Source organism: Nymphaea colorata, chromosome 3, assembly GCF_008831285.2.
Source record: "Nymphaea colorata isolate Beijing-Zhang1983 chromosome 3, ASM883128v2, whole genome shotgun sequence".
Classification (NCBI taxonomy): domain Eukaryota; kingdom Viridiplantae; phylum Streptophyta; class Magnoliopsida; order Nymphaeales; family Nymphaeaceae; genus Nymphaea; species Nymphaea colorata.
This window is the reverse complement of record NC_045140.1, coordinates 4,186,155-4,208,426: the sequence shown is the minus strand read 5'-3', so window position 1 is coordinate 4,208,426 and position 22,272 is coordinate 4,186,155. Positions and strand designations below refer to the sequence as shown.

The 22,272-nt window shown below is 41.5% G+C and overlaps 2 protein-coding genes across 2 annotated transcripts in view; one reads left to right on the top strand and one right to left on the bottom strand.

Annotated features, from left to right (window-relative positions):
• The first annotated feature begins 13,527 nt into the window (after window positions 1-13,527).
• LOC116249922 (cytochrome P450 86B1-like) lies at window positions 13,528-15,581 on the top strand. The gene is made up of 2 exons (XM_031623236.2): window positions 13,528-14,225; window positions 14,520-15,581. Exons 1-2 carry the CDS (start codon window positions 13,528-13,530, stop codon window positions 15,403-15,405), a joined length of 1,584 nt encoding a protein of 527 aa, XP_031479096.1. The 3' UTR covers window positions 15,406-15,581.
• A 5,870-nt stretch (window positions 15,582-21,451) lies between these two features.
• The window catches only part of LOC116250160 (28 kDa ribonucleoprotein, chloroplastic-like), a 45,214-nt gene continuing 44,393 nt past the window's right edge, over window positions 21,452-22,272 (bottom strand). The window contains exons 3-4 of the mRNA XM_050076628.1: window positions 21,620-21,904; window positions 21,452-21,532 (exon numbers count right to left, since the gene is read on the bottom strand). Of these exons, the coding sequence (XP_049932585.1) occupies window positions 21,467-21,532; window positions 21,620-21,904 (351 nt within the window). The 3' untranslated portion in view covers window positions 21,452-21,466. The remainder of the gene's footprint in view (window positions 21,533-21,619; window positions 21,905-22,272) is intronic.

Here is a 22,272-nt window from a genome sequence, read left to right as displayed (position 1 = left end):
AGCACTTCCATCAAGATATGGAACCTAGAAAAACTTCGTGTATGATTCAAAGCTGTGTGCTTGATTGTGCAGAACTAATATGGAAATATGCAGGTTCGTAAACTCCATGCTTTTCATAAATAAAAGGCATAGATGTTAGTCTAAGATGCTGATTTAGAGTTTCAGTTTTCGCTTTTGCTGTCGAGAAATTTCTCCTCCCTTTTATGCAATTTCATGGTGTACGTTTTCAACTTAAACCAGCACTCGTGTACAATGCTCAGTGCTGAGTTGTGTCTCCGCACCTTATAACTGTTTCCTGTAGCACCTCTCTTTCATTTGGGTGCCCAACTATGTTGCCCTTTCATGTTTTACCAGATGAACATGAACATCACGTTTCTTCGTAACGCCACCTTCGGTCGCCTTCCTTGATTCATATGGTTTCCTTTCAGGGCAAAACTCGGCACGAGGAAACGTGTAGCAATCTAAGTCACCAGTACGAGTATGGCGGTACGCCAATGCTGGTACGGCTGCATGGCGGTGGTATGTTTGGATCAGTTTCGGCTCAGAACTGATTCAAACCATACTTTTTTTTTACTTTTTCTTATATTGTAATCATATTTTTGTTAGTTTATTTATGTTTTATGATATTATACGTAGAAATTACAAAATGACCTATTAAAAATTGTGTTAATGATGAGCTATACATACATACATATATATATATATATACTCATTTGTTTTTGCCAATATATATATATATATATATATATATATATATATATATATATGCATACTCATTTGTTTTTGCCATACCCCTTACCAATATTTTTTGAAATTGTTTTACCTGTACCCATACCCATACCTATGTATCATAGGTCGCAATCACTGGAATTGGGCGAGTAGAAATCCTTGGTTATGGATCACCTCACGATCAGAACTGAAAAGTCAGAGATCATCTGTCTCACTAACCGACCTACTTATATTGTGTATGATGCTTAACACAGTTGCCTCTCTTGCCATGTCTATCTTGAAGCTGGAGGTACTGCAAAGCCCATACCAAGGATGCTTTCTGCTATAGCAAATAATATTTCACCTTTTTAACTATAGTCCAAATCACACCTTTGGCGCACGGAGGGGTGGTGAGAGAGCCTTCAGATCTGTAATATTTCCTGCTACCAAATTTTACATCTTTTGGGTTGACAATTCCAATTGCTTCTTCTTGAGTTGGCTTTGCTCCTGGAATGACATGCATCAGCTGAAAAGAGCATGAACAGACAAACAAAAGACACAAGACAATGAATGAGCAATTAGCTAGATAATAAAAGCTACTATGGCCTCCATACTTGTGTAAAAACGGCATCTACGTCATAGAAAAGAAACTAGTGAAGATATCACACCTCCTGAATTTGTAAAGAACAACAAAGATTTGCCTTCTTTATTGCTTTTTTGGAACGTGTTTGGTGAATATATGTTCTAATAATGCAACGTCGTTCTTATCAAACATTCTCTTATGTATTATTACATAATTGTCACGGTGTCGTCAACTCAATCTCACTAATGCAAGGTTTTTCTTTTTTTTTTTTTTTTTTGCTGAAGGCGAGCTGGGGGATCGCCCTGATATTTATGAGAAGAATTAAAGAGTAGAGACAAAAACCGAAGAGAAGACCAGAAAAGCTACAAACCAAACATACCAACAACTACTACTACATAGGCCAAAACCCAGTAAACCAACAAAGAAATAATCTTCGTCCAGACATAGTCATTGGAGATCAACAAGCGTCTGGTATTATCAGATACGTGGACAAATTTCCTCATGCAAAATTGCAGACCCTCTATATAATGAAGCAACCAGTTTTCCATTTCCTATTGTTTGATCTAACTGGCAGATCAGATAATGGAATGGTTGACAAGATATTATTCAACAACTATGATCACTACATGACAACCGATCCTTTCTGCCCATGTACATTAACATCGTTCTACCTGAATCTCGCTATTAAACCATACAATTGCAGCAGAACTGACACCTCAATGGTGTTGTGCCATGGCAACATTTAGGGAGTTCATTGTCTATCCCACATTGACGGCTATGTATCATTATTGGCCGATACGGACAGCTACTGATGGTTGAAATAGAAAAACTATATTGCTTTTCTCCTGAGTTATCATGTACATATAAACCCAAAACCAAAAGTGTGACATGTCTTACTACCATGCTCATGTATAAAGGTTTGTACCATAGATTTCGACCACATCCACATCCAAATGAGATATAGTGAACATGAACATTCTAGACCACAGATTTTAACACTTTTAAAAAGTTGTGTAGTTTCCCTCATCAAAGCATGCATATTCACGTGAAAAAATCTCTAAAAAAGAGAACGCACTTTCACTGTTCACATACAACCGAGTGGCGTTGTGTCTATTTATTGCAATTCTGATACAGTTCTATTAGATTCAATTGTGCTTTTAGTTCCTAATTTTCACCTGAACAGAATATAAAGGCCGAAGGCTGTTGGTGTTCTCCCACGATTCACACTCAATCCCTCTTTTTGGTAATGGCAAAATGAAGAGAGGGACCGTAGGGTGCAACACACCAACGAGGGAAAGGGCAAAGAGAGGGAGCAGCTGTACACGGGAAGAGAGAGAAGGAAGCTGCGTCTAGGGCAGCGTGAGAGAGAGAGTCAAGGACGGCAGGAGAGAGAGAGTAAAGAGCGACAGAGGGAGGGAGAGAAAGATGGAAACTTTCTTCAACTTTTTTGGCGTTAACTTCTCAACATCTCATTTTAGTAAAAAAAGACTAACATTTAAAGAGAATAAAAAAAACTGAAAAACTTAACGAGTAAGTTTAGCAACTCGTAGATCGTGCTTTCTTACGATCCTCCGCTTCAACTTTTTCAGCTTCCACCATTTTCTCCACTCCTTATTAACTGCCCACGATTTGAAACCGCACACACTTTCTCTTGTTTCCACTTTTCACTCCTTCACGCACTCACGCTTTTCCCACGAGCTCCACACGTTCTCACGAGCTCCTCCACTTCAGGAGTTAGAGCAACAATCTCCCCCCTAATCCTGATGTGGCCCGAGCTCTCGAACACCAAGTACGTGTCGCATTGTTGCCAACTTTGCTGCTGATAATGCCTTTGTCATAAGATCCGCTCGTTGTTCATCTGTGCGTACAAAATCCACAATAATATGTCCTCTTTCGACACATTCTCGAATGAAATGGAACTTTGTATCAATGTGTTTACTACGTCCATGAAAAACTGGGTTTTTCATCAGTGCGATTGCGGACTTGTTGTCCACATACAACTTCACCACTTGCGGCTCTCTCCCAATCAGTTCGGCCAAGAGTCCTCTAAGCCAAAGTGCTTGACATGCCGCCGCAGTTGCTGCCATGAACTCAGCCTCACATGAAGACAGAGCAACGGTCTTCTGCTTTTGCGAGTTCCATGAGACTAGGCTTTCATTTACATAGAACGCCATGCCTCCGGTGGTTTTCCGATCATCGACGTCGCCCGCCAGGTCACTATCCGTGAACTCGACAATCACTTCTTCTCCTTTTCCTCTGGTGTATACAAGACCGAAGTTGATTGTGCCTTTCAAATAACGCAAAATCTGCTTCACTGCTTTGTGGTGCATCACTGTCGGTCTCTCCATGAATCTACTAGCTACACCGACAGCATACGAAAGATCTGGTCTTGTGTGGAGAAGATACCTTAGACATCCGATGACTCGTTGATACTCAATTGAATTAGTACCTTTTTGGCATAGGCTGCTTGTTTGATCCAGATACCGTCTTCACCTTGTTCCACCTCAATCCCAAGGTAATAGGTGAGCAGGCCGAGGTTGCTCATCTCGAACTCAGCCATCATCTGCTGCTTGAATGATGCGATTGCCTCTGAATCCTCCCCTGTTACAATTAGATCATCAACATAAACTCCGACGATGATACTGGTACGGTCTTTTCCCCTCATATACATGGCTTGTTCAAGCGCGCACTTTGAGAACTCAAGGTGCTTCAGGCTTCGATCCACCCGCGTGTTCCAAGCACGAGGTGTTTGTCGGAGGCCGTACAATGCCTTGCTTAGTTTGAGCACCATATGCTCCTTGTTCTTTTCCGTGAAACCTTCTGGCTGAGTTACATAAACCTCCTCCTCAAGTTCGCCATTGAGGAATGCTGATTTGACGTCGAGGTGATGAACTTGCCACCCACGGTTGGCTGCGACGGCAAGGATGACTCGCACGGTGTCGAGCCTGGCGACTGGTGCAAACACCTCATCGAAGTCGATCCCTTGCCGTTGAACATAGCCTTTTGCGACTAGTCTGGCCTTGTGCTTGATCACCTCTCCGTCTGAGTTTTTTTTTAATTTGAACACCCATTTCAGTCCAATTGCTTTGGTTCCAATCGGTAGGGTTGTCAGCGTCCAGGTTGAATTTTTTTCAATGGACTCAATTTCCTTGGCCATCGCATCCACCCATGCCGGTTGGCCCATTGCCTCTTAGTAACACGATGGCTCCTCTATTGCCGCAAGCATGGCCTCTTCTTCGACGTCTTCATCATCGAGCTCGACATGCCGAGCGTCTCGCATGATATCATCGATATGTCTATACCGAACGGGTCCGTCATTACTGTCCTCCATCTCCGAAGTTGCGGCAGTTTCATCCGCCAGCAATCTCCGAGCCGGCGTCACCACCGGCGTTGCTTTGCCACCCATCGGTGTCGATGAAGAAGTAGGGTAGCCTAGATCCATGGATAGCGACCTTCCTGCTTGTCCGCTTGCAACTGAGTTGTCCACTGTTGATTCATCATCAACAGTGAAATTCGACGAATCACTGCCTCCTGCATCCATGTTCCAATTCCACTTTAATTTTTCTTCAAATTTAACATCACGACTTACATGGATTCTCCCGCGCCGCGGATCGAATAATCGGTGTGCCTTGCAGCCATCCTCGACGGCGAGATACACCATTGGCTGGCTGCGATCATCAAGCTTCTTGAGGTGTGGTGTTGTCACCATGGCATGCGCCGTGCAGCCGAACAATCGAAGATGTGCAAGATCCGGCTTCCTATGACTCCAAGCTTCATACGGGGTGCGCTCGCCCATGGCCTTCGTAGGCAAGCGGTTCAATAGGTAGACTGCGTGTCGTACCGCCTCTCCTCAAAATCTTCCCGGCATGCTCATGCTCTTGAGGAGAGATCTTGCCATCGCCATCACCGTCCTGTTCCTCCTCTCCACCACACCGTTTTGTTGTGGTGAGTATGGCGCAGTGAGGTGTCGCGCAATGCCCGCCTGTTCACACACATTGGCAAACTCAAGAGAGAGGAACTCGCCTCCACGATCGGCCCGGAGCGTCTTGACGTGATGCCCGCACGCGTTCTCGGCCAGCGCCTTGATCTTCGTAAACGCTGAGCATGCCTGGTCTTTTGTTCTGATCACGCACAACCACATCCAACGAGTGAAGTCATCAACTATTAGTAAGAAATAGCTATTACCGGCAGGGGTGGGTGGCGTGATCGGGCCGCAAAGATCAGCGTGCAAGAGTTCGAGTGGCTCCTTCGCTCGATAGATGGCTGCCGACGGGAACGACTGTCACGTCTGCTTCGCCAACAAACACTCCCGGCATAACTGAGCGGGATGAGAGATAGGCGGTACCCCGGTTGCCATCTTCTTGTTTACAAGCATCTTCAATGCTTGAAAGTTGACGTGGCCGAGACGAGCATGCCACAACCATGCCGGATCCTCGAGGTTTGCCAAGAGACACACTGGCCTTGCAATCTGCAGCTCGATGCGATAGAGACGATTTGGCGTGCGTCTCACCTTCATGATCAACTGCCCTGGATTTTTGGCAAATACCTCTAGTTTGTCTTCATCCATAACCACCTTGTGGCCCACCTCAGTGAGTTGCCCGAGACTCACAATGTTGCTGCGAAGCTTTGGAATATAATATACTTCCTGGAGCAGCCATTGATCATCATTTTTGCATTTAAAAAGAATTGAACCCTTACCCATGATCTGCACCGATGAGCCGTCGCCGAACTTCACCTTGCCGGTGATTGCCTCGTTCAACTCCCGAAACTTGACCTTGTCTCCGGTCATGTGGTTGCTGGCACCGTTATCCAGGTACCAGGTGTCGGTAGTTTCTTTACCATGCTCGGTCCCGTGCAGTTCGGGCCATACTTGCTTTTCATTCAGCAGGACGACTTCCTGTCGTTCCTGCCATTCTTGTCTCTCAGGTGCAGCGGGCACTGCTTCTTCCAACTCTGCAAGCAACAGAGTTGGTTCAGTGTCGTAAGTTTGTGTGAGATGCGCCTCTTCCTTCTTTTTGGGAGCCTTGCACCGGTTCGCATAATGCCCCAATTCGTTGCAATTGAAGCAACGGATGTGACTCTTGTCACGACCATCGCCTCCAGAGCCACCTGCTCTATCTTTCAGTGGGAAGTCGCCTCGTCTGCCTCTCCCGCGCCCTCTACTACGCCCGCGACCACCCCGGTTGCGAGCACCTCCTTCCCTGTGACCCGTCTCCCTTCGGGTCGACGACGTGTCGCTGCCGCTTCTTTTCTGTTGTGCCTCCCACTCAGCCTGAGTGAGAAGCAGTTGTGCATCGCCATTGCCACCGGTACCGAATGCTCGGGGACGAGAGCGTTCTTCGTACGTCTTGAGTCGTCCCACAGCCTCTTCAAACAACATTGTGTCGAGGTCGCAAAATTGCTCTATGTCCGCAATTACGCTAAGAAACCTATTTGGAACGGTGTCAAATAGCTTCTTGACTAAGGCGGCATCGCTTAGGGTGCCCCCTAAGTTGGCATACCTGACGGACATTCCGGTGAGTCTGCCCGCATATTGATCCAACGACTCTCCTTCTTGCATCCTCATGGCGTCAAAGTCACTCTTCAACGTCTGTAGGCGTGCATTCCTCACGCGATCTGCCTCGACAAATCTCGTCTTGAGGCAATCCCAGACCTCCTTCGCCGTCGCCTTCTTTGCCACTTGCATTAGGAGATCCTTTGGGAGGGTTTGGAGAAGATGCGACCTCGCCTTCTTGTCCTTCCTCGTGTCGACAGCCACACCGGCCGTCGGCTCGACTGCCTCCCAGACGCCTTGATCTTCCATCATGGCCTGGACCCTAATCACCCAGCTGGTGTAGTTGGTCGCCGTGAGCAGCGGATATTGGAACGTACCGCTGGCAATCTCCCGCGCTGCCTCGTTTGTGATGATCGACATCGGCTTGAATGGAGGGAGCTTTGGCATACAACCTGGCTCTGATACCAAATGTTGGTGTTCTCCCGCGATTCACACTCAATCCCTCTCTTTTGATAATGGCAAAATGAAGAGAGGGGACCGTAGGCTGCAACACACCAACGAGGGAAAGGGCAGAGAGAGGGAGCAGCTGTACACGGGCAGAGAGAGAAGGAAGCTGCGTCTAGGGCAGCGTGAGAGAGAGAGTCAAGGACGGCAGGAGAGAGAGAGTAAAGAGCGAGAGAGGGAGGGAGAGAAAGATGAAACTTTTCTCCTCTTTTGGCGTTAACTTCTCAACATCTCATTTTAGTAAAAAAAGACTAACATTTAAAGAGAATAAAAAAAACTGAAAAACTTAACGAGTAAGTTTAGCAACTCGTATCGTTCTTTCTTACCGCACACACTTTCTCTTGTTTCCACTTTTCACTCCTTCACGCATTCACGCTTTTCCCACCAGCTCCACACGTTCTCACGAGCTCCTTCACTTCAGGAGTTAGAGCAACAAAGGCGTTAGACAAGTCATGGAGGTGGCTATGAAGACCTATTACATCAACAATTCTCCCGCTACTCTCATGGTTGTTTTAGATCCACAGAACCAAAGAGAAAATCAAAACACAGAGAGTGAGAGAGACGTGAATTCATAGCATAGTGCAGAAAACCCCTAATATGTAGTAGAAATGAACGATTTCTTGACAACAACTGAGAATGAAATGATGTTTTGTGGAAGAAAAAAATGAACAATCAAATACTCATATGCTCCTCCCTGATACTCCTCTGGAAACAACGGCAAACCAATGTGTACAGAAGGTGAAAAAAAAAAGGAAAAAATGCGAATAGTGACATGCTCTTTTCCGCACTCCTCTGGCTACGACAATGATCGATCGATCGATTGCAGATGCTCGAGAAATAGATGGCTGAGGTCTTAGAAGTTCACAGAGGCAACAGTCGAAACAGAGAGCACGAAGTCAAACGAAACTCCAACGCTCGATTGAGAAAAAGGATAATGAAACTCAAATGCCAGCAAAGATTAGAGGAAAGGCGAGGCAAAGTTTTTCCCCCTCTCAATGGCGTTTTACGGGTGCCCCGATATGGTCTCCTCTTCTCTGGCATTCATAAAATGCTAGCAATTTAAAAATTTATCGACACTCCATATGGAAACGCCATAAACATTCTTCAATGTGACTCCCCACATCCAAATGCCACAAACAACTACTTAATATGGCACTCCTTGGCCAGTGCTATTGTAGATGGACTTGCTTGAGGCGGTTGTCTCCATTGAGGAAGAGGGCAGCCCAGTGATCTCGATCCATCTGGAGGTGTATGATAGAATGGCTGGACACTTCTAAATCGCAGCTGTGGCCGATCTATAAGGAGGCAGCGCCAGGATAGGAGCAGACTGCAGTTGTATCTCTGCATCTTTATGGAACCAGTGAATGTATGTGAGAAATCTCCAATTTTCAGTGATCGGAGAGGTGCTGAGGAAGAAATTGGGGAGCTGCTGAGGAAGAGGGCATGGAGGGTTAGAAATGGAACCCTGACCATCAGCACTAAAAGCAAGAAGTGGAGTCGTCGATCAACTTGGAGAAACTGTGGAAAACTGGTTAAAGTTTCCGAACCTCCTGATTGAAATCTGGAACAGGTACACTCTTAGAGCGATGACAAGGGCATTGAGGGATGATTTTGTTTCGGAAGAAGGGTGCATGGTGCTAGTGAGAAGATTCACAGTAACATTAGTGGAGCTGAATCTCATATAGGCTACCTTAGGGATAAACAGGTCACCCAAGATTTTGGAAAGCCCAAGTCAATCTTGATTCTTATCATATCCAAGAGAAAACAAGATGGTGGTTGAGAAATTACGTAAAATTGAAGTTCACGACAACGTTACGATCTCCTTGCCATGAACGTCATGTTCATGAAAATTGAAAGTTGTGTTTAACCCGTTGATCGTTAAGAGGATCGACTGTTCCTAACATCATTAACAGAAGAAATCGATGTAAGGTTCAGATTTTCTTAAGCTTAATAGATTACTTTTCTTATGTGCATGCTTGTGCAGGGATTGAATTTTGAACTTTTAAAGTTCATTTGGAACAAAGACTCAGGTTTGTTTAGGAATGCTTTTGTATTTCAGGAATTTTGAAGATTTGAAACTGCTTTTGGAATGGAACAATTGGATTAATCCCAGATTTTAGTAATTGAACTTGATTTAATCTAAAAACGTGAATTTTGAATTGATAATCGACAATTAGATAGAATTTGGATAATTGAAGCTTAGCTAGAGAGTTTTGGAATTGGACCTTCAATTACTAGGCTTTGGGGTTTCAAAGATAGTTTGGATTTTAAGGTTTGAAATTTGATTGGAAGATTTTGTGGAAGCCTTGGGACCTGAATTTGGTTTTGAAGCCAAAATCTAGAGATTGGATTTGGATCGGTTTTGGTCGAGGCTAAACTTGATTTCGAAACCATAGTTCTTATTCCCAAAACGAGAATGGGAAGATTTGGATAGTCCTGAGTTTAGGGAATTTTGTTGATTTTGGAAAATTGAAATTTTGATTTGAAGAATTTTAGACATTAGTTGAACTTCTAGGATTTTTTGAGAAGAATTGATTTGAAATCCTAAATTTTTTGAGACTTGGCAAGGATCATGGAAAATTCGCTTGATTTTGAGTAGATTTTGGACTGAAAATTGATTCCAAGAGGAATTTGATTTCAAGAAAAGCCAATCATTGATTTCAAAATTAATTTTGAAAATTCTGGTTGTGTAGTCATTTTGAAAATTTTGTTTTGGGCATCAAAATATATGAGGTGCCCAAGTTTTTCTCGCAATTTGACTTGGTCACGGTAGCAACTTCGACTTGACTCACTTAAATCTTGGCAAAGGTGAGTGGGTGCACTCATGAAGTGAGTACATGAGTACATGCATGTATTCATAAAATAAACTAAATGTTCATTCATACTTAAATCTATTTCTCTACATGCATAATTTAATTGAGTCTAGCATAGACATTGGCTCTGATTGGAGATAAGAATGTAAAGCGTCCATGCGAATGTATTGGATGCATGGAAATTGAAAAGTGGAGGTATTGTTGTATGGTGGCACATTGTTCTCATTAATGATAACCTTACCATTGGAAATGGTGTCACGCTAGATGTCGTGTTTGAAGAGCAGCGTTTGAATGACCAAGAATCCTCGGAAAAGGTTGGCTGTATGGAGGACATCAGGTTGGAGCTAGCAGAAAATCGAGAACCTAGTTTGGTGGCAGATTGGGAATGGTAGAAAACTGCATTTTTGGAGAGAAAAGTGGAGTGAAGAGGTGAAGAAAAGTGGAGTGAAGAGGTGAAGGTACACAGGGCATCAAGCCGGCACGGCCCGATATTTGAAACTCAAGCTAGGCTTGGGCTTCATGCTCAAAACCTGGGCCCGAGGCCAGCCCAGCTCGACCCAGTTACAACAAAAAATTAGTTTTTAAAATGTAAAATAATAAAATATATATTATTATTATTAATATTTAAAAGTTATTGGTTCGGATCAAGCTCCTGTCTTTTTTTTTCTTTTTAATGTGGACTTTAGCCATGCACATAACCAGCTTCGCTCTGCCGAGCCCTCCTTCTGTCGGCCACTTCCTGCAAGGGCATGCTGATTTGTGCTTTTTTTTTTTCTTGTGATAACAGGTTGGCGACTATAGACCACACTCAGTGTAGGATGATTAAACTAAGAAAAATGAAAAACAGAAATTGAAACATAGTTGAAGAAAAGATATGGCAATTAAAAAGAACGCTAGAAACGAATTTATGATAAAAAAAAAACACTGTTTAAAAACAAGATAAACCAAAAAAAAAAGGCACAAGTTTGATATTAAATGGAGGAACAAAGGAGGAGGATACATAAAGTAGGGCCGGATAAAGGGTATAATTAATATATGGAATTAAATTGACTAATTGGGAAGAACTCATTATCAAATGATGACAATCTATGTTAATTTTGTTATCAAAAGGATGGACAAGAAAGTTCGAACAAGTCGTCGTCGTCGACTGTAATTAGTAAAGGACATTTCGTAATGTGAAGATATTAACTCATCCTCTACAGCTAGAAACCTGGCTAAGATCACAAAGAAAAGGAGTCTGATCTAAAATTAATGCCACATGATATCAAATGCTCAAATTGCAGAGTCAAGAGCTTAATCTTCGGGCTCAAGTCGTTTCATCATAATTGTTGCCACATGTGATGGAGAAAAGAGGTGTCCCCTGTGAATGGGACGGCTGATGACCTACTTCATGTTGGAGAGGAGAAGTGTCAATAGCTTAATGAACTTGAGAAATAAGAAAGAAGGCTCCCACAGCGCACACACTTGCCCTGTTGCCAAATTATTAGTTTGACTTATATATATATAATGAAAAAATCATATTGATGTGTGCAAACAGTTGGTGGTTGGCTAATAATTTAAAGTTTATAATCACCAATCATCGTTAAAACCACCACAAACTATCACTACACTATAAATTATGACTAATATTGCCAATTTAGTGACTGTTTTTTACTAATATTTTTTAAAATTTTACTAATTCGGCATAATTGAACACCCCCCACCATCCCACCTCGGGTCTCTTTAATTATGCAGAGATATGAAGGCAATTGTGATAGAAAGTTAGAGAAAAAAATATAAACTAATATTAGATGGTAAAATATCTATCAATGAATGTATATAGATATACTTCATAAAGTATGTATTTATTATCGCCTTTTCTTTTTTAGGATCGGACGGACACGGACAGGATATGGATGGAAGACCTCACGTGTTTTAGGTCAAGAGCGAGGACAGTGGAGAAATGCAATGAAGAAATGGTTCTGGAAGGGAAACCAACGAGCGACTAGAAAATATGAGGACTACTTGAAGTGGTCCGATCTGGTGAAATTGATGGTTTTGCAACTTTTTTTCTTTCACTTTTTTATATAAGTTTGATATAAAAGTTTAAATATACGTTTAACGTGGAAGTGCATGTAGGGCTGCACATGAGATGAGTCGAGCTCGACTCGATCGACTCAGGAACTTGAGTTCAATGTCGCCTCGAATTCAAGTCGAGTTCCATAGAATTGGCTCGAGCTTGACTTGCGCCGAGTGCAAGCTTCACTTGTGTTGAATGCGAGCTCGACTCGATGGTTTAACTTGTTTCTATAAAGTCTGTCACCCAAGCTAGATTTGTTTAACATTTCGAGCATATATTTGAACTTGAGCTCGACTCTATTATAAACGAGTGAGCTCGAGTCCAACTCGTGTTGGCTAACCTGCTGTGCAATTCAATGCATGTTGGATCCAAAATAACTAAAATACCCTCGTATGGAAAGGGAGAAGTCTTTTGTGACTTGTGGGTACTTCAAAAATTAAAGGGAAAAAGGCCTTTTGGAAAACAGAAGTACCGTCACGTGTGAATTGGATTGAAACACGCTGGTGGATGCAACCAGACCAAATTAAATCGCACTCAATTATTCTATCAAAAATCAATTTCTCTTCTCCATTCTTGCATCATGGCAAACGCAAGCAGGAAGTAGAGCAGCTACATATTTAGTTTATAATTATGTTTAGGGCATTAATGCATGGGACCTCTTTCTATTTTCCTATCGTTTTACATGAAAGCTGGTCAAAGGAACAGATGACCCTTTTGTCTCTATCAATCTGTTTCTCATTTATATCGTTTGAGTGATGCTAAGACCACCAAACATACATATATATATATATATATATATATATATATATATATATATATATATATATATATATATTACTTCCACCGGATCTCCGATTAGCTAGCAGCTGAACCACTTGACGCAAGTGGGTCACTTGCCATTCTAACCTGCCAAAACTGCACGCCAGTTCAAGTGGTTCCACTGCCTCTATCAGCTTGGGTCAATCATTTCAATTTCTTTTTTAATATATATAACAGATCAATCAACGAGCAAGTCAAATGAAAAGATTATGAACGTAAATATAACAAAAGCACAATTAAGTTTGTAATCTCAGAATGACTGCTCTTCGACCCAGAATTTCTAACTCCTATTGCCCTCAACTTAAGTTTCTGACAGAGCAGCGGGTAGATGTAAAGCTCGATCCCGAAGCTTCCCCCATTACATGCAGAACAACGAGTGATGGGGTCTACCACCGACTGAAGGTCACTCGCATGTCTGGATTCATGTGGCAGGGAACTTCTATAAGTGTTTGAGTAGAGAAAGGTCTCCTCCCTATCCCATCCCATGTACTACTAAGACAACTAAACCCATTCACTACTGTGTCAAACGGAGTGCTCTACGACCTCCATGGCAGCAGACTCTTGGACGGAGAAGGTCTTAACGAAGACCCTGCTCAAGAGCATCACCCTGTCAGATATTGCCATCTCCATCGCCGGACTCTTCGTCTTCAGCTCTGTCATGAACAGGCTGTCCTCCAAAGGCTTCATGCAGTGGCCTTTGCTGGGCTGCCTCCCTTCTCTCTCCCTTCACTTGCATGAAATCTTCGAATACATCACCAAGACCCTCTCGGAGGCAGGTGGAACCTTCCCCTACAGGGGCCTATGGAAGAGCGGTGCGTTCGGGTTCATCACAATGGACCCAGCCAACGTCGAGCACATGCTGAAGACCAACTTCAAGAACTACCCCAAGGGGAAGTACTATAGAGAGAGGTTCTCCGAGCTGCTCGGCGACGGCATCTTCAACGCCGACGACGAGATGTGGAAGGTGCAGAGGAGGGCGGCGAGCGGAGAGATGCATTCGGCGAGGTTCGTGGAGTACTCGGCCAAGACCATCGAGGAACTGACGCACAACAAGCTCATCAAGCTCGCCGAGAAGCTCAGCAGGGATGGCCGGAGCGTCGACCTGCAGGACATGTTCCTCCGCTTCACGTTCGATAATATATGCATGGCAGCGTTAGGTGTCGACCTGGAATGCCTCAACATCGAGCTCCCTGAGGTGCCCTTTGCGCGAGCGTTCGAGCAAGCGACAGAGTACTCTCTGTTCAGGTCATATATTACTACTGAGCCAATGGTTCCTTTATGAGTTTTTTCTTACGTTTCTTCACCATGATCACGATCATACTGATGATTGGTGACGGGAAATGAGTAACTTCATGACCGACAGATCTGCTTGCTTCAGATCTTGAAAACACTCATCCGTGATGATCAGGGGAACTCGAGCAGGAAATTTTTTGGCTATTTGCTTCATTAAACGCGCGACTCACATTATGATTGTTTACTGTAAACATTCGGTTCGTGCAATAAAGCTGCTACTTAGCGTGACAACTTGCGTTGTTTCAGGTTCACGGTTCCACCCTTCGTCTGGAAGGTAATGAGGTACTTACAGGTCGGCTCAGAGAGACAGCTGAGGGCAGCAGTCGAGGTCGTCCATGAATTTGCGGAGAAGACGGTATTGAGTCGACGGATGGAGCGGAAGAAGCTCGGTGGGCTGAGCCATCGGTCGGACCTCTTATCAAACCTCATGGAGGCCAATACCCATCTCTATTCCGACAAGTTCTTAAGGGATTTCTGCATAAGCTTTATCCTTGCCGGCAGAGACACCAGCTCCGTCGCACTGGCATGGTTCTTCTGGCTCCTTAACAAAAACCCAGATGTAGAAAGCAAAATCCTTGATGAACTAGTGGCGATTCTAAAGCAGAGAGTCAATCTTGGTCTGGTGGATGCCAAGAGTGTAGTCTTCACAACAAATGAATTGAAGAAGATGGAATACCTGCAGGCTGCACTGTCAGAGTCTCTGAGACTGTACCCCTCGGTTCCCATAGACTTCAAGGAAGCACTGAACGATGATGTTCTCCCGGACGGGAACAAAATAAAGAAAGGTGCAAGGATTTTCTATTGCATATACTCGATGGGCAGGGTGGAATCGATATGGGGAAAGGACTGTAGGGAGTTCAAGCCGGGGAGGTGGATCAAGGAAGGGAAGTTCGTGAGTGAAAGCCAGTTCAAATATGCTGTATTCAATGCAGGGCCGAGGCTGTGCTTAGGGAAGAAGTTTGCCTACCACCAGATGAAGATGGTGGCTGCTTCCCTTCTGCTGAGATACTCAGTCTGTGTTGTTAAGGACCATCCTGTGGAGCCCAAATTGACTACTACCCTCTACATGAAGCATGGACTCAAAGTCTGGTTCAAACCAAGGCTAGAGTTGCCACAGCTCCAGGCATCATGATCGATTGCATTTTGCAAAGTGTGATGGGTGGTGTTGCTTCAATTATCTGCAATCTTGCAGTTCGCATTCATTACAGAAGTTGCGTGTTTGGGTTTTGTTTCTGTAGATTGATTTACTTATTGTTATGTCTGGTCATATGCCCGTGCTTATATTATCACATACATTATGCACATATGGTATATGAATTTTCCAAGAACAGAAATTTATACTGTTCTAGTCCCGCCTGCAAGATGTGGCAATCTTAGGAGCAAATCTTTTAGAACATTACGCAGGCATACCACTGTTGTATCGAGCTGTAGCCGACAAGTACACGAAGGAAAATCTGATGCAACTGAATTTTCGTCTATATGTATAGGAAAAAGTGAAACAAACCAGCTACTTTTGTAGCATGATGGTTATTTCTTCTATTTGGTATTGTTAAAAAATGTCTTAAGAAATGCATTTCGTTGTTAAAAACCATGGTCAAACAATTGGTCATTGCAAATGCACTTTGTGTGACTGTGTTTGATGAACAAAAATTAAAAAATAGTCATCCAGCAATAGCTTATTTTATTTTCTCTCTCTCTCTCTCTCTCTCTCTCTCTCTCTCTCTTTATATATATATATATATATATATATAAGTCAGCTACCTTTATGATCGAATGATTATTTTTTTAATTTTGTATCACTAACTGTTCAAAAATAATATTGCCAGTTGATTGGCCATGATTTTTAAGAATAAAATGAATATTTTGTGACGGTTTTTTACGACATATATATATTTATATATATATAAACCATCCATAACCGGCTGATTTCAATTTTCCTTTATGTATGTACTCATGCCACTGAAAGACTTAAGCGCGTGCCAGAATTGCAGCTGCACAAATGCCAGAATTGTAGCTGCACAATGACAGTATTTCATTATGTAGTGTGGCGTTTTGTGCAGGGCACCAGATTACCTCAGCTTTGGCAAAGCTGCTTATATGCGTCATATTTCATATTTGTGTACAAAATTTCTTGGGTTAGTATGGTTAATGACAAAAGTTCCTCTCATTCACACAGAAAAAAACAAGTTTTTGGTAGAATTAAAATGAAAATCAAAAAAAGTAAAATGGCTAAAACGGACACACTTTTTTTTAAATTATAAAAACATCCCCTTTCTTTTACTTTTACTGCATACTAGCGCACGAAAAATGGCGCATGCAAGCTTTACTACAGCTTTGGTGCTAGCCAAGCAGAGCCGATGTAGGCCCTTTTACTGGCGCCGAAGTAACATCTAGTTCCACTAACAAAAGGTTATTTCTTTATACACAAATGAATAGATCTCTTGTTCACCGATGCTTGCAGATATGAGATAATGGAAAATAAACTTTGAATCTTGTAATCTTACAGTACCTTAACGTCTTGGAGGAAAGGGTTTGCAATGTGTGAAATTTTCTCATACTTGAAATTATATTTTCTGTCCAAGCTGTTACTCCATCAATTAAATTATGATGAAAGAATATATATTATTTGTGCTTTTCATGCAATGGATATAATGTCCAATGTAATGTTGTTTTTATATAGGGAGCCCATTGATGATGCCATCCACGCTTATTTATCGTATGGGGCCACCCGCCAACTTTCCAGCCGGGTTCTGGTCATAAATTCAAGAGTAGGGAATACACGCGACATGCCAAAATTTGGATGTTCCAAAAGATATATATATATATATATATATATATATATATATATATATATATATATATATATATATATATATATATATATATATATATATATATATATATATATATATATATATATATATATATATATATATATATATATATAGAGAGAGAGAGAGAGAGAGAGAGAGAGAGAAACGATGGTGGCAAGAATGCACGTACGATACATGATATAGTATTTTTTTTAGTTCATCAACAATATTGTTTTTTTTCTCTTTTTTAGTTTGGGTGCATAATCGATGGATTTTATTGATCTCCACTGTCGGCAGTACTTACATGCAGCATGTCGTCATCTGCTATCAGCAATATGGTTGCCGATTCTTGTCTGGTTATCAACTTATCCAATTCATCACTGGCGTTGTCTTCACTGGCACTGCAGATGCTATTATGACTGCCTTCTGTAAGGAGCAGCATAATTAGTGAGATGGGCCCGTGAAGATATGAAGGTTCAGACGTACGTCAGTTTGATTCTTGTGGGTGTTATTGTCCTGCACATGACAGTTAATGAAACAGTGTCCTGGTTCGCACTCAAATGGTAAAAAGCCCTAAACTGTGGCACTAAGGTGAAGGAGGAGGGGCTTTGACCTGTTCGAGGTATCTCCCCTCCAAATCTTGATTGCCTATTGTTATGCTTTACATCCGTTATTGATCCCTTCAAACCCGTTTTTGGAGAAATTCATAAGTCAAGTTTGGTACCCAAATTATGAAATATCTGATAGAGTATAAACGGACTATTAGGTATCAAGCAAAGCCCATGAGTAATGGTGCCGTTGATGGCGTTTTGTTTTAAAGGTTGTGTTTGTTAGCTTCAGAGATCGAAGATTATTGGGGATCTCGGATCCGAGGATTTAAAGTCAGGCTACCCTTCCATCAGACATCAAATCTGAGGTTTTAGTCAGGTTCTCCAATCCTCATTTTTTTTTATTGATCTGAAATTCAGTATTCCTTTACTTTATGGGCTCCTTATAAATGGGATGCTTTCAAATCAGCATCGGATCTCATGCAAGTGCTTCGCCAACAGAATGTGGAATTGAATGGGGACATTCCATATGTTAAGGCATTTAGAAGTTGAAAGTTGACTTGCTGCATGTGGAATTTAAACAAGTGTTTGACTCCCTGGGATAATGTCATCTACATAATTTTATGTTGTACTAAGAACTATGATAAAGAAACAGAATGATATAATTAACTCTATAAGGTCCACCTAAATGCAACTGAAATAAATGCTAAATGATATTAAATGAATGCAATGCGATCCCTAAATCCAGGCTATATGCATTATTAATGCAAATGAAATGTAATGTGAAATACCATAATTCAACAACCGCTAAATGTATCGGTCACCTAATTCTATGGTCTTTATGTGATGGAATGCTTAAGATGGGACTCAAATTAAATATAGCGCAGCTTGGAGGTTGACACTCTAATTGAGGTTGCCAAAAAGACGAAGAAAACAATAGAGATATAAGCACCCTGTTGCAGAGGCAAAGGGCACCAGGGCCTCTCCTCTGTTCTTGAAAAATTAAATGTTGTTCTTCATTTTTTTCAAAAAATTTAGTCGTGCTAGGTACAATTTTGAAAATTATGTAATAGTCTCTCCTTAAAAGAAAATTTGCAACTTTTAAATTAAATACCATTCTCGTTCTTGTGATTGTAGAGCAAATATTGCTTCATCTGGAAATTGCCATACCCCGGCTGATATCTCTATGACAAATCCAAGCACCAAATTGGACAAAATTTGCCTATGATCCATCTTCACGGTAGTGGATTGTACCAAGCAATGCAATTTGGTCTAAGGATGTCAATGGATCGAATTTGAATCGGATATACCCTTAACTGTATCTGCTATTTTTTATATTCACATATTTGAATTTGAATACAAACAAAGAAAAGTCATATCTGAATCCCAACCCAAAATCCGATTTTACAATCTGAATTTGATATGAATTCAAATTTTCAATGTAAAATTATTGGATATAAGGTAATTATTTAAAAATAAGTTTGATCTAAATCCAATCAAATATTTATGTATATCTGAATCGAATGTCATTTCTTAAATCCGAATCTGATCTGGTTTCTTAGTCAGATATTTTTTTTTTCCACATTCGATCTTTTTGGAACGATTCGGTTGGATATCTGATCCAAATCATATAATATTAACATCCCTAATTTGAACTCCATATGGTTTGAGTTCCATTATCCTTTGTGGTGTACGGTCCATTGGGATGGAATTGAAATTGTTGCTAAGGACTTGATAATCCTGGGCTTTCATGAGTCGTAGGAGTTTGAGTATTCTACAACAGCTAACTGGTATGACTCAATTTTACAGGCACCAGTTCTGCACACATCCAGTGCTACAGCAAATGGGTATTTCAATTAGAGATCGATGCTTAAGCTTTAATGAGAGGCCATGGTCATGGAAGAGAATAATTAAAGTTTGAAGTTTGAAGTTTTAATACCATATCATGGTCGGCTAGAGGCAAAGCCACTCCGCACCCCCAAGATCTAGGGCTGCTTCGAGACCTCGGTGATCCTATAGTGCACCAGTTCTAATAACATATAACAAAATATGCATGTACAAAAGGCTAGGCAAGGATGTATACATCCATGAGAGAGTCTTATTTCTTACCAGCACATTAAAATACAAAAAGTATATTCTTGCTTTACCAATGTTTTTAGATCTTCTCTCGGTATTCATTTGCTGATATCTTCTGCTATGATCACCAGGGTGGTTGCCGTTTATATACGGTACATGTTATTATCTTCATGACTAGGAATTCCTCAGCAGGAACATATCATTTGGATCCGGATTGGTTGTCGTTGTGGTCCGATATAAATCTGCTATTATTTATGTGCAAGTAAGTTTTTAGCAGTGTTTGTAGGCTAACGTTCTACTTTTATAGATCCATAAAGTTTGATTCATATCACGATACAGCCGGTGAGGATTTTGTTTAAAAATATCATATAGACATGATCTCCACGCCAGAACATAAAAACTGACTGCCGATCGTGCTTCGTTTCGTGCAAGATGCTCAAGGCTCAAGCTCAAACCGCTTGCTTAAATCCTTCCTTTTAAAATTATTTCCACAATTTAGCTAAGTTGCTTGTTAATGGATGTGGAATCGAAGGGTGTTTGGAACGATGGTTTCAACTTTCAATGCGCCTCGTCTAAGAACGCCTAATAAAAGGTGTTAATTTATCTTATCTGTTCTGTCCCACCCTTCATAAAAACGTAAGTAATAAAGGAATTAGAAAAAATTGCGAAGAGCCGCTCAAGAATCTGGCGAACAATAAATGGGTGCATAATTTTTTAAACACATCAAAAAGGTCTCTAATCTGGCGAGGAATTTCACAAAAGAAATGGAAGAGCAAATGGAAGGAGATGACAGCTATGTGTTCCAAAAGTGACAACTCACACTAACCCTTATGAATATGTAGTGAAACTCGTTCCCTTTCTTGCACCAGTTTGGCCACATTCAGAAAACTGAAGCGTTCTTCTAAGATAAGAGAAGAATAAGCAATTATGAGGTCTTTAGGTCACACAATCAATTTTTTTGTCGAAGAAAACATAAGAAATAAGAAGAATGTCAAGATCATGACAGAAATGATCACTCCCACTGTAAAGCCTGAAAATCTGTAATTTGTTGAATCCAGAACGCGACAAAGTTGTTGTAATAAGCATATAAATCGGCAACTTCATCTGTTTGAGGACCAAAGCAACTCAGAGCAACTAATGCTATCTGATTCAGTAGTCCACAAAATATAATAAGCGCAAGAGAAGAAATAAAATGAAACGATATAGAAGATGAAACCGTCAAGTTCCAACACTTCTGCAGTTCATAGCATTAGCAAACAATATTTGCCGTGTGAGGAATTTCATATACTTAATCCCCACGCAAGTCCAAATATTATTACAATTGAATTGCTAAGGGTCACGACTACCAAGTTTATGATTCATAAGAACACCTGCAGGAAGGGCAGCCAATGAACTAAATAAGAAAACTGACAGTGCTCTCCCGTAGTTGAATGTTTTGCTACCAACTTTGTTTTTGCTTACTGATGCATCTCAAGGAAAAGGAACCCTTTCATCACCTGACATTCACTTCGAGCAATATAAGCGTAAAGCAGAAAATAAATCTAGGTGAAAAAAACAAAAAAAGAAAAGCTGAACCTTCCTCTTCAAGTAGTACATCCCTGGTCTGAACTCAACCATATTAAATTAAAGTAGCGAAAACCCAACCGAAAGACCATGAAAGAGAAAAAGAGAGACCATACAATAATAATGAACACCTATTTGCTGGATGAAGGCTACATCAATTTCCAAAAAAAAAAAAGAACTGAGTTCTTGGTGATCATAGGGAGCTTCTCCTTGACCTATATTCAGCCACATTCACTCTGTGGGCCCTTCCATCCACAATCTGCATGCGGTAAGTAGGAAGTCGGGAAACAGATGGAGATTCAAAGGTATAGTTGCTAATTTTCTTACATGCAACATGCGTACTTACTTGTCCATCTAGAGCGGCAATGGCATCATCAAGTTCGCTCTTTGACGACATTGTAACAAATCCAAATCCACGTGACCGTCCACTTTCTCTGTCACAAACAACCCTGGCATTCACGACCTTCCCGTGTTCACTAAAGACCTGCTCCAGTCGTGCATCATCTACTTGCCATGGCAGGTTCCCAACATATATTCTAAATGAGGGCTCAAATTCTCGAGGAGGAGGACGCTCAGCCCTGGATCCTCTGGGAGATGCCTTGTTAACTGTCAAGAACCTCCCACTGAGCTCCTGTTGCAATGCAGCGTTAAGTCTCAGTTAGCAATTTGAACATAATACAATCTTAAAACTACACCCTTTCGACTATTGCATAAAGCAAATTAGTTCTTGCTGATGAGGGAAAGCAGTGAAGAGCACAAAGCATGACCAAGAATTCTTTTTCTCCTAAAACAGTTTTACGAATCAAGTGGCACGAAAGAGGATCAGGTTTGTGGCAGTCAGGACACCACATGCTTTGATATGCAAGGATCTTGGCACAAAAGAACATGGAAGCGGAATTGCCTTTGAAGCTGAAAGGAAGCTATAAAATAACACCTAGAGAAAAACCTGGACCTCTCAAAAGCAGAACCCCACACCCTCGAGAGCACTTGACCACCTAT